This window comes from Alosa pseudoharengus, unplaced genomic scaffold (genome assembly GCF_046254945.1).
Source record: "Alosa pseudoharengus isolate Yale_2024_CS ecotype anadromous, Long Island Sound unplaced genomic scaffold, YU_APseudo_1.1 YU_APseudo_1.1_scf_3, whole genome shotgun sequence".
In the NCBI taxonomy this organism is placed as follows: domain Eukaryota; kingdom Metazoa; phylum Chordata; class Actinopteri; order Clupeiformes; family Clupeidae; genus Alosa; species Alosa pseudoharengus.
In genome coordinates this window covers 5,409,575-5,423,233 of record NW_027468718.1, presented here as the reverse complement: position 1 = coordinate 5,423,233, position 13,659 = coordinate 5,409,575, and the positions used below count along the sequence as shown (strand labels likewise).

General features: G+C 36.9%; 1 protein-coding gene across 1 annotated transcript; it reads left to right on the top strand.

Annotated features, from left to right (window-relative positions):
• Nucleotides 1-7,271: 7,271 nt before the first annotated feature.
• On the top strand, nt 7,272-8,034 carry LOC143099501 (GTPase IMAP family member 9-like). The gene has a single exon (XM_076262464.1). The coding sequence runs from the start codon at nt 7,462-7,464 to the stop codon at nt 8,032-8,034; it is 573 nt and encodes a 190-aa protein (XP_076118579.1). The 5' UTR covers nt 7,272-7,461.
• The last annotated feature ends 5,625 nt before the right edge of the window (nt 8,035-13,659 follow it).

Below are 13,659 nucleotides of genomic sequence, written 5' to 3'. Positions count from 1 at the left end.
TTAAAACTCATCTACCTAGCAAATAATTTAACCATTTAAACTATCCACCTATTTAACTGTTCACTCATTCCAACTATATTAAACCTCATTTATCTAGCAAATAATTTAACCTTTTAAAACCTTATCTACCTAGCAAATAATTTAACCTTTTAAACTATCCACCTATTTAACTGTTCAGTCATCCCAACTATATTAAACCTCATCTACCTAGTTCAGTCATTCCAACTATATTAAACTTCATCATGTTGGTTGCCAATTAGCACATCATCTGTTTTAACAATATATTTCACAGCATATGTTTTGCATTTTCATGCACTCGTAATTCCCTGGAATTGCTTTTTCTAGTTCTTATTATTTTTCTTCTTCTAACGCAGTTAATGCAGCTTCAACCGTTTAACGTAGAAACTTCATTCAAACTGCGTTGCGTAGGTCTTACTTAGGACATGTGGGCTATGTATTTTTCATCTTTGTAACTTTTATACTTTTTAAACTATTAATTAAAAACTACTCAAAATTTCCCCATAGACTTAACATGGGCTGATGACATCACAATGGACTAATTAACTTGATTTGCACCTGGTATCATCTTCCAGCTGCTCATCTAGGCCCCATCAAAGAATCAGTTCAACTGATTGCACCTGTATCAACTGCTTTCTACTGAACTAGACCAACTCTCTCTGTCTCTCCATTCTACAAGGATATAAGACACATTTCCTCCAACTTTCTATCCATTCATCCTCTTCAAACCATTCACTCATCCACCCATTAAACTATCCATCAACATCCATTAAACAATCTGCCTATCAACATCCATTCAACTTTCTGTCTATCAACATCCATTACACTATCTACATTTAACTTTTAAACTATATACTCTGTCTCATGCTTTAAGCATACAATATGGCTCTATTAAGACTGCCGTTAAGCAATTAGAATCCTATGGCAGGTGTTCGGGCCAGCTGCATCAACTGCCAGTCTCAGGCTTTAAGCATACAAACTGGCCCTATTAAGACTACACATCCTGTTCAACTGCTTCCTCTGCCAAAACCTGTTTTAAAATAAAAGTCCTCACTACAATATTTCACTGTTAAACAATTTAACCCTTTAAACTACTGAACTTTTCAACTGTTCAGCCATTGTAACTGTTACTTGTCATCAACTATGACTCCTACCCACTGTAGTTAGTTAGCTAAGTTAGCTAAGTAACATTGTTAGCATAGTTAGCATGCTAGTTAGCATTTTTAGCAAAACTGTTAAAAACGATTAGCTAAGTTAGCTAAGTCACATGGTTAGCATAGTTAGCATGCTAGCATGTTAGCATGCTAGTTAGCATTTTTAGCAAAACTGCTAAAAATGATTAGCTAAGTTAGCTAAGTCATATGGTTAGCATAGTTAGCATGCTAGCATGTTAGCATGCTAGTTAGCATTTTTAGCAAAACTGCTAAAAACGATTAGCTAAGTTAGCTAAGTCTCATGGTTAGCATAATTAGCATGCTAGCATGTTAGCATGCTAGTTAGCATTTTAGCAAAACTGCTAAAAATGATTAGCTAGGTTAGCTAAGTCACATGGTTAACATACTAAAAATGAAAACATTAGCTAAGTTAACTAGGTTAAGTATTATCCACCTATTTAACCGTTCAATCATTCCAACTATATTAAACCTTATCTACCAAGCAAATCATTTAACCATATAAACTATCCACCTATTTAACTGTTCAGTCCCTCCAACTATATTAAACCTCATATACCTAGCAACCAATTTAGTTTGTTTTTACTCTGTATGATATTTTACATCATATTTTTTGCATTTTCATGCACTGTATTTCCTTCAGGAAATGCTTTTCTAGTTATTCTTCTTCTTCTAACGCAGTTAATGCAGCTTCAACCGTTTAACGTAGAAACTTCATTCAAACTGCGTTGCGTAGGTCTTACTTATGACATGTGGGCTTTGTATTTTTCATCTTTGTAACTTTTTTACTTTTTAAACTATTAATTAAAAACTGCTCAAAATTTCCCCATAGACTTAACATGGGCTGATGACATCACAATGGACTAATTAACTTGATTTGCACCTGGTATCATCTTCCAGCTGCTCATCTAGGCCCCATCAAAGAATCAGTTCAACTGATTGCACCTGTATCAACTGCTTTCTACTGAACTAGACCAACTCTCTCTGTCTCTCCATTCTACAAGGATATAAGACACATTTCCTCCAACTTTCTATCCATTCATCCTCTTCAAACCATTCACTCATCCACCCATTAAACTATCCATCAACATCCATTAAACAATCTGCCTATCAACATCCATTCAACTTTCTGTCTATCAACATCCATTACACTATCTACATTTAACTTTTAAACTATATACTCTGTCTCAGGCTTTAAGCATACAATATGGCTCTATTAAGACTGCCGTTAAGCAATTAGAATCCTAGGCCAGGTGGCCAGGCCACCTGCACCCTATCAGTTTCTCAAGCTAACCTTTTACACTATCCACCTATTTGGCTGTTCATTCAGTCCAACTATATTAAACCTCATCTACCTAGTTCAGTCATTCCAACTATATTAAACCTCATCTACCTAGCAAATAATTTAACCTTTTACACTATCCACCTATTTAACCGTTCAGTCATTCCAACTATATTAAACCTCATCTACCTAGTTCAGTCATTCCAACTATATTAAACCTCATCTACCTAGTTGTCATTCCAACTATATTAAACCTCATCTACCTAGCAAATAATTTAACCATTTGAATCCTATGGCAGGTGTTCAGGCCACCTGGATCTCAACTGCCAGTCTCAGGCTTTAAGCATACAAACTGGCCCTATTAAGACTACACATCCTGTTCAACTGCTTCCTCTGCCAAAAACTGTTTCAAAATAAAAGTCCTCACTACAATATTTCACTGTTAAACAATTTAACCCTTTAAACTACTGAACTTTTTAACTGTTCAGCCATTGTAACTGTTACTTGTCATCAACTATGACTCCTACCCACTGTAGCTAGTTAGCTAAGTTAGCTAAGTAACTTGGTTAGCATAGTTAGCATGCTAGCATGTTAGCATGCTAGTTAGCATTTTTAGCAAAACTGCTAAAAATGATTAGCTAAGTTAGCTAAGTCACGTGGTTAGCATAGTTAGCATGCTAGCATGTTAGCATGCTAGTTAGCATGCTAGTTAGCATTTTTAGCAAAACTGCTAAAAATGATTAGCTAAGTTAGCTAAGTCACGTGGTTAGCATAGTTAGCATGCTAGCATGTTAGCATGCTAGTTAGCATTTTTAGCAAAACTGCTAAAAATGATTGGCTAAGTTAGCTAAGTAACGTGGTTAGCATAGTTAGCATGCTAACATGTTAGCATGCTAGTTAGCATTTTTAGGAAAGCTGCTAAAAATGATTAGCTAAGTTAGCTAAGTCACATGGTTAGCATAGTTAGCATGCTAGCATATTAGCATGCTAGTTAGCATTTTTAGCAAAACTGCTAAAAATGATTAGCTAAGTTAGCTAAGTAACATGGTTAGCATAATTAGCATGCTAACATGTTAGCATGCTAATTAGCATTTTTAGCAAAACTGCTAAAATGATTAGCTAAGTTAGCTAAGTAACATGGTTAACATAGTTAACATGCTAGTTAGCATAGTTAGTATAACTGCTAAAAATGATTAGCTAAGTTAGCTAAGTAACATAGTTAGCATGTTAGCATGCTAGTTAGAATAGTTAGCATAACTACTAAAAATGAAAACATTAGCTAAGTTACCTAAGTTAAGTAACTTGGTTAACATTATTATCTTTGATAACATAGTTAGCATAACTGCTAGCAAACATTAGAGCCATTCCAACTGTCAGTTATCGTCAATTATCTACCTAAATAATTTAACCATTTAAATTATCCACCTATTTAACCGTTCAATCATTCCAACTATATTAAACCTTATCTACCAAGCAAATAATTTAACTATATAAACTATCCACCTATTTAACTGTTCAGTCATTCCAACTATATTAAACCTCATCTACCTAGCAACCAATATAGTTTGTTTTTACTCTGTATGATATTTTACATCATATTTTTTGCATTTTCATGCACTGTATTTCCTTCAGGAAATGCTTTTCTAGTTATTATTATTATAGTGCATGAAAATGCACTATACTGTTCTTCCAAGTCTTCTTATTCTTACGATTATTACAGTGCATGAAAATGCACTGTACTGTTCTTCCTAGGCTTCTTATTATAGTGCATGAAAATGCACTATACTGTTATTCCAAGGCTTCTTCTTATTACAGTGCATGAAAATGCACTGTACTGTTCTTCCTAGGCTTCTTATTCTTCTTATTACAGTGCATGAAAATGCACTGTACTGTTCTTCCTAGGCTTCTTATTCTTATGCTTATTACAGTGCATGAAAATGCACTGTACTGTTCTTCCTAGGCTTCTTCTGATTCTTATTCTTCTTCTAACGCACTTAATGCAGCTTCAACCGTTTAACGTAGAAACTTCATTCAAACTATGTTACGTAGGTCTTACTTAGGACATGCCTGCTATGTATTTTTCAGCTTTGTAACTTTTATACTTTTTAAACTATTAATTAAAAACTGTTCAAAATTTCCCCATAGACTTAACATGGGCTGATGACATCACAATAGAGCCGTTAAGCAATTAGAATCCTATGGCAGGTGTTCGGGCCAGCTGCATCAACTGCCAGTCTCAGGCTTTAAGCATACAAACTGGCCCTATTAAGACTACACATCCTGTTCAACTGCTTCCTCTGCCAAAAACTGTTTCAAAATAAAAGTCCTCACTACAATATTTCACTGTTAAACAATTTAACCCTTTAAACTACTGAACTTTTTAACTGTTCAGCCATTGTAACTGTTACTTGTCATCAACTATGACTCCTACCCACTGTAGCTAGTTAGCTAAGTTAGCTAAGTAACTTGGTTAGCATAGTTAGCATGCTAGCATGTTAGCATGCTAGTTAGCATTTTAAACAAAATTGCTAAAAATGATTAGCTAAGTTAGCTAAGTCACATGGTTAGCATAGTTAGCATGCTAGCATGTTAGCATGCTAGTTAGCATTTTTAGTAAAACTGCTAAAAATTATTAGCTAAGTTAGCTAAGTCACATGGTTAGCATAGTTAGCATGCTAGCATGCTAGTTAGCATTTTAGCAAAACTGCTAAAAATGATTAGCTAAGTAACATGGTTAACATAGTTAGCATGCTAGTTAGAATAGTTAGCATAACTACTAAAAATAAAAACATTAGCTAAGTTAACTAAGTTAAGTAACTTGGTTAACATTATTATCTTTGATAACATAGTTAGCATAACTGCTAGCAAACATTAGAGCCATTCCAACTGTCAGTTATCGTCAATTATCTACCTAAATAATTTAACCATTTAAATTATCCACCTATTTAACTTTTCAATCATTCCAACTATATTAAACCTTATCTACCAAGCAAATCATTTAACTATATAAATATCCACCTATTTAACTGTTCAGTCATTCCAACTATATTAAACCTCATCTACCTAGCAACCAATATAGTTTGTTTTTAATCTGTATGATATTTTACATCATATTTTTTGCATTTTCATGCACTGTATTTCCTTCAGGAAATGCTTTTCTAGTTATTATTATTATTATTATTATTATTATTATTATTATTAATTTTATTTGTTATAGAGGGACAGTGTACACTAATTGACATTTTACAAAGAAAATGTAAATGCAACCAATTATAGCCAAAAGTCTAATTTCCATTGGTAGTCCCCCTGCCAGAAGGAGCAAGTAATCTCAACAAAACACAAAACTACTTACTAAATATTTTAAGCAAGGAAAGCTATTATGTTTTACAGTGAGTGATAGGCCTACCACTCTGTCCCTGTGATCACCATAATCTCGTTCCATACAGTGTAGATGGTGCAGGAGTCTGTGTGTGCATATCAGAAATGTGGTTTGGCAGGACCAGGTAGGCTCGGTCAGAGTGCTGAGCCAATCAGACAATCCCTTCACAGTCTCCTGACACGTCAGAATAGCAGTCACAGCTCACATGGAATAACAACTGGCAGAATTGTCAGTAAATGATAAATCAGTGTCTGTGTGATTTCTTAATCGGGGCGTTTCTCGACCAACAGAGAACACATTCTTGAACCCGTTCCGAATTCTTTAAACCTTGGTGCTATCTAGTGAACCAGCCCGCATTTCCACCAGTTTCGAACCAAACTAATGCTGTGCCGTTGCAGGTGTTGCATGAATAAACAAAAGTTAATTAGATGCATGAACAGAACGATGATACGACAGTGTCCCATATAAACGCCAGAAATTGGCTGTGTAAAATGCTAGTTAATGTTTGCAGTACAGTGTTAGTCGATTAGTTTTGCTTACTCATGGCAATAGTTGATATGAAGAGAAAACTCATGCTTTTAGTTTTCTCCTCTCCGATCGATAAAATAACACGCCCACTTTGAAAGTGATCTTGAATATAAAACAAGTAATAAAGGTGTTTTTGGTCAATAGCAGTGACTTGTGAGCATCAGACACTATAGTTAATATAATTTTCTAAAACTGATAGTTCCGGTCCTGGATTGTCTGAATCGCGTTCGATGCCGTTGTAAAATCCAGCACAAACATACACCTTGACCGTATTCCGTTCTATATTACTGCGCTAGCATAACTTGACACAAAAGTAGCTGCGTCTCGATGTTGCTTGGCAACCATTCAGATAGAGGAAATATATTTATTGGCGGAAGAATGATTATCTATGAATAAATCGTTACATTTATCGTTGCTTTGCCTTTACTTTATGAAACTTTGCCAGGTATTTATAACAACATTTTTAGAAAAGCAATAAGCCAATCGAGTCCGTAAGTTACGCTGATTCTACAACACCCCTTAGCTGTTGTAGAATCAGCGTAACCTACGGCCTCTCGGGGCTTATTGCTTAAATAAATCATGAAATAGTATCAATGTTGTTGACAATTCACTCTTTGCAAAACTGAACTGGTCCATGGTACTCTGTCTTTGTTTCAGGTCTGATTCCAGATGGACGCTCCTGTAAGACAGCTCCTGTGAGTGAGGGCAAATGGCAACTCCTAAATTTAAGGCGCATTTAGGTGAGTCATCTGTTAGTAGTTCTAAAACAGTCATGGGTGTTGTGTCTTGTATTTTGTGATTACAAACTTATATGAAAGTCCACAATGTAGATTCTGAAGAAGAAAAAAATATGTGTTTGTTTGTTTGTTTGTTTGTCTATTTTTGCAGGACATGATGCCCAGAATCTCACAAACCTGAGGATTGTACTGCTGTGATACAGACATGCTGGGAAGAGTTCATCAGGAAACACCATCCTGGGCAGAGAGGAGTTTGATACTGTAGGGAGAACAGCTCAGTGTGTGAAGAGACAGGGAGAAGTAGCAGGGAGGCAGGTCACTGTGGTGGAGGCTCCTGGATGGTTGATGAATCTTCAGTTAAAGGAGACTCCTGAACTGACTAGAGAGCAGATTGAGCTCAGTGTGTCTCTGTGTCCTCCTGGACCCCATGCTCTACTGCTGGTCATACGTGGGGACACTCCATTCACAGAGACAGAGAGAATATCAGTGCAGGAACACCTGGAGCTTCTCAGCAAGAGGGTGTGGAGTCACACTATAGTGCTGTTCACCTGTGGAGACTGGCTGGGAGACACACCCATTGAGCAGCACATTGAGAGTGAAGGAGAGAGTCTGCACTGGCTGGTAGAGAAATGTGGGAACAGATATCATGTCCTCAACAACCAGACCAGAGATGATCACATGCAGGTTACACAGCTGATGGAGAAGATAGAAGAGATGGTGGCAGCAAACAGTGGACAACATTATGAGATGGAGAGACAGAGAATAGAAGAGTTGGAGGAGAAGAGGAGAAAAGAAGAGAGAGTGAAAGAGAGAATGATGAAGGTGAAGATAAAGAGAGAGTCTCTCAGATCACTGATGGGTGAGTTAAAGAACTCATTCACAACAACTGTCAGGAACTGGGGGAAAGGACCCAAATAAACACAACACTGAATGCAGGAATTTGGCAAAACAAGATTTTACTTCCAGATGGCAGACAAGGAACAAAAAACCAGAGTGCAATCAAACCTAAAAAACAATCATCTGAAAAACCAAAAACTGCGTACGAGAACAGAGGCAACACATTTGGGATGTGACGAATGAAACTAACGTCTCGAGCTTTCAAAGCACAAGTGTTTTGAAATACTGCTCCGAAAGGTCTTTCAAAACGCCCATGTTAAGTGACCATGGCTAAGTGAAGCTTGAGTTAATTTCACCCATGTCAACAGCAAGCGGTTATGTGTCAGTGCGTTTAATTGATGGTGTAGATAGTGCACCTCAGTCATAGTCATGATGGTGTAGTGGTGAACGGCCAAACTTCTTACTTTATCATTAGCCACACAGTTTCAACCATAAACTCCCAGAATGCTCAAAAATCAAGCAAATGCATTTTACATCAAGAGGGTTTTTTATGAGTGGAAAATGGTTTTGAGAACACTAATGTCACATATAAATAGGCTAAGTTACATTTCAGAGTGACTTAAAGGTACTCTAAGCAATGCTGGGTAACGTCACTTCTGTTGACTTTCAAACAAAACAGAGAGCTAGCTCGCTACTTCCTCCCCCTCCCTCCCGTGCTGCTCCTGTGCAATTAAAACTCCTAAACTCGCATCTCGTCTGTGATTTGCTGGAACAGTTTGTTATGTTTATATGGGCTAGGTTTGCCCAGGTTGTTTTTGATATTAAACCTCGTCTACCTAGTTCAGTCATTCCAACTACATTAAACCTCATCTACCTAGTAAATAATTTAACCTTTTAAACAATCCACCTATTTAACTGTTCAGTCATGCCAACTATATTAAACCTCATCTATCTAGCAAATAATTTAACCGTTTCAAAATAAAAGTCCTCACTAGCTAGTTAGCATCATTAGCATTGTTGTTCAACATTCATGAAACTATGTGTATCAACATCCATTAAACTATATGTCTATTAACAACTTTTAAGCTATCTACATTCAACTTTTATACTGTCTACTTGTAAACTATCAACTTTTATTAAGCTATGCTGTCTGTCCTAGCTTCATTTTCATGCACTCGTAATTCCCTGGAATTACATTCTCTAGTTATAGTGCATGAAAATGCACTGTACTGTTCTTCCTAGGCTTCTTATTCTTCTTCTTCAAACGCACTTAATGCAGCTTCAACCGTTTAACGTAGAAACTTCATTCAAACTATGTTACGTAGGTCTTACTTAGGACACCCGGGCAATGTATTTTTCAACTTTGTAACTTTTATACTTTTTAAACTATTAATTAAAAACTATCAAAATTTCCCCATTGACTTAACATGGGCTGATGACATCACAATAGACATCACAAAACTGCTAAAAATGATTAGCTAAGTTAGCTAAGTAACATGGTTAGCATAGTTAGCATGCTAACATGTTAGCATGCTAGTTAGCATAGTTAGCATAACTATTAAAAATGATTAGCTAAGTTAGCTAAGTAACATGGTTAGCATAGTTAGCATGCTAGCATGCTAATTAGCATTTTAGCATGCTAATTAGCATTTTTAGCAAAACTACTAAAAAATGATTAGTAGGTTAGCTAAGTAACATGGTTAGCATAGTTAGCATATTAGCATACTAGTTAGCATTTTTAGCAAAACTACTAAAAATAATTAGCTTGGTTAGCTACGTAACATGGTTAACATAGTTAGCATGTTAGCATGCTAGTTAAAATAGTTAGCATACCTACTAAAAATGATTAGCTAAGTTAGCTAAGTCACATGGTTAGCATACTTAGCATGTTGCTAGTTAGCATAACTACTAAATATGAAAACATTAGCTAAGTTAACTAAGTTAAGTAACTTGGTTAACATTATTATCTTTGATAACATAGTTAGCATAACTGCTAGCAAACATTAGAGCCATTCCAACTGTCAGTTATCGTCAATTATCTACCTAAATAATTTAACCATTTAAATTATCCACCTATTTAACCATTCATTCCAATCATTCCAACTATATTAAACCTTATCTGCCAAGCAAATCATTTAACTATATAAACTATCCACCTATTTAACTGTTCAGTCATTTCAACTATATTAAACCTCATCTACCTAGCAACCAATATAGTTTGTTTTTACTCTGTATGATATTTTACATCATATTTTTTGCATTTTCATGCACTGTATTTCCTTTAGGAAATGCTTTTCTAGTTACAGTGCATGAAAATGCACTGTACTGTTCTTCCTAGGCTTCTTTCTTCTTATTCTTCTTCTTCTAACGCATTTAATGCAGCTTCAACCGTTTAACGTAGAAACTTCATTCAAACTTTGTTACGTAGGTCTTACTTGGGATAAGAGTGCTATGTATTTTTCATCTTTGTAACTTTTATACTTTTTAAACTATTAATTAAAAACTATTCAAAATTTCCCCATTGACTTAACATTGGGCCTTTATGACATCACAATACGGCCGTTAAGCAATTAGAATCCTATGACAGGTGTTCGGGCCACCTGCATCAACTGCCAGTCTCAGGCTTTAAGCATACAAACTGGCCCTATTAAGACTACACACCCTATTCAACTGCTTCCTCTGCCAAAAACTGTTTCAAAATAAAAGTCCTCACTACAATATTTCACTGTTAAACAATTTAACCCTTTAAACTACTGAACTTTTTAACTGTTTAGCCATTGTAACTGTTACTTGTCATCAACTTTTAGCAGTCAGATATTGTTAGCATTTTAGCAAAACTGCTAAAAATGATTAGCTAAGTTAGCTGAGTCACATGGTTAGCATAGTTAGCATGTTAGCATGTTAACATTTTTAATAAAACTGCTAAAAATGACTAGCTAAGTTAGGTAAGTCACATGGTTAGCATAGTTAGCATTTTTTCCAAAACTGCTAGAAAACATGAGCTAAGTTAACTAAGTAACTAAGTTAGCATAACTGCTAGCAAACATTAGTCATTTCAACTGTCAGGTATCGTTAACGATCTACCTATATAGAGCCTTTAAACTTTTTGCATTTTCATGCACTCTAATAAATCGGATAACAATAGAGTGCATTTTCATGCACTCTAATAATTCGGATAACAGTAGAGTGCATTTTCATGCACTCTAATAAGAAGAATTCGGATAACAGTAGAGTGCATTTTCATGCACTCTAATAAGAAGAAGAAGCCTAGGAAGAACAGTACAGTGCATTTTCATGCACTGTAATAATAATAATAAGAAGAAGCCTAGGAAGAACAGTACAGTGCATTTTCATGCACTGTAATAAGAAGAAGAAGCCTAGGAAGAACAGTACAGTGCATTTTCATGCACTGTAATAAGAAGCCAGGAGATTTTAAGATAGTGGATTCCATCCACTATAAATAGATATTTTCATTCAACAAAATTATATGCAGTTCTGCATATATTTTTGTTGAATGAAGATAGTGATAAAGACAATCATTTATTTTTGCCTCCGAAATTCTCATTGTGTTAGTGTGAGGAGAGAAGGGAAAATCCGAATCTAAACTTGAGTCTATCGACTGTTTTAATTCAGGTTACATTATTGGAGCTTGCAGGGAATATACATGTCATACCCAGCATCACTTCTGCCTGTTGAGCGCATTGCTGGGAGTTGTGTGGTTAACACATCCACTGTTTAAGCAAGACCAAAGGCCACAGTCATGCCAGCATGCACAGTTCACTCCCCCTGCTACCCTGATTTGCATTTGTATAGCTCATAGCATTTTCATTTACATGTTAAAGCCTCCCCTAGAATTAGGAGGAAGGGGGTCATGGGGGGACGACTGCCAAGCAAGACCCACGTCAATTTAAGTAAGTATAAGTATATATACTCTTTTGATCCCGTGAGGGAAATTTGGTCTCTACATTTATCCCAATCCGTGAATTAGTGAAACACACTCAGCACACAGTGAACACACAGTGAGGTGAAGCGAATGTAACCGGCAGAGCCACTGCTGTATTAAGATTTGTCCTCCTGCTGTTACCGTAGCTCCTTTCCCCTTTGTCACGCCTTCCAGTTAGCTTCTAAGTGGCTAGGTTTCCTTAGCGGCAACACCACTTCCTATAAAATAGCAGGCTCACCGGTAGGCCAACTAAGATCCCTGGTTTCTGTAAACTCTGCCGATTCGGCTATCCTCGGTTCTCTGGGTCTTCGTCTGTGAAAGGTGTCCTACTGTCGCTAGACGCTTCCGAGTAGTTGGTGGGTAGCCCTACTACAGGGGTCCCCTTGCCATGTTGTGTTTGCTTTTAGGATGCGCTGAGAACCAGTTGCCTCTGCTGTTTTGCCTACTGTAAAAATTAATGTAAAGTAGCTTTTGCCGTTTTGTTTGTTTTCTTTTCTGTTTAGTTGGTTTCATTTGGTATTATTTGACTTGGCCGTTACCTTTTAGCCTCCTGTTGCCTCTCTCCTTCACGGCATTAGGGCATGTGTGGTACTGGCTGCCCCAGTAGTTTGCTACCAGTAAAATCCTTCCTTCAGCTTTGCTCTACTGTTTTCTCAGTCACTGAGTGCTAACCATCCCCTCCCCCTTCTCTCTTCTCCAGAGTAATAGTGAAGCTGCTCACGGGGCAGGTCACCGGATCTGAGTCCTCCTCTTCGCGCACTGCTCACAGTATTTTGTAGTGGTAACATGCACCTCACCATTTGCTGTGATCACATTGTTGCAGTAGTTGTGCCTATGCGTGTGTGTGTGTGTCTCAGCAAGTATCCTTGGGTTTACAACATATCTTGGTGTGAAAGGCCCCAAGTGGCGTAGTCGTGCACTTATGTAGAGCCAAGACCCTATATGTACAGTCGGTCACACATACACTAATCCCGACGCAGTGAGCTGCCTGCAACAACAGCGGCGCTCGGGGAGCAGTGAGGGGTTAGGTGCCTTGCTCAAGGGCACTTCAGCCGTGCCTACTGGTCGGGGTTCGAACAGGCAACCCTCCGGTTACAAGTCCGAAGCGCTAACCAGTAGGCCACGGCTGCCCCAATTTCTGACAATTCATGGCAGTTTTCGGCATTGCCTGCAAACTGCCGTGAACAGCCATTAACCTGAACTTTCACGACAATCTACAGTGCCGCATACTGACGAAAATGCAGTGAAATGCTTAATAGTGTGTAGTAGAATTAAACAGAAACTCTTGCATGGTCATAGGTGTTCTAGTGGATAAGGAGCTGGACTAGCATGCAGTAGCCTGAAAAGTTGGGGTTTTGATTCCCGGCTTTCACTGTTGTGTCAATGGCCTTCAATTTAATTGACATGTGTATGTCGCTTGTCTGCTAAATGAATGAATGTGAATGTAATCTTTACAACTCATTTGAAAATGTGTTGCAAGGCATAGAAAGTCCTCACTTTAGATACATATCATTAACTAACTACTTGTAACACCTGAGTTAATCATGAATTATAGTATTAGGAAGTGGTTTATAAAATATGTATCCTTACCCTAACTTATCATTAGTGCATGTGTATGTAACAACTGTTAAATAACGGAAATATGACTTCATCAACAAAATAGCATTGCATCATTTATTAAGTATTAACAATAATTTATATACTGATGATGATTATAAATTATTAAATTATTAAATGATGAAAAAAAATGTTTAGTCAGTACA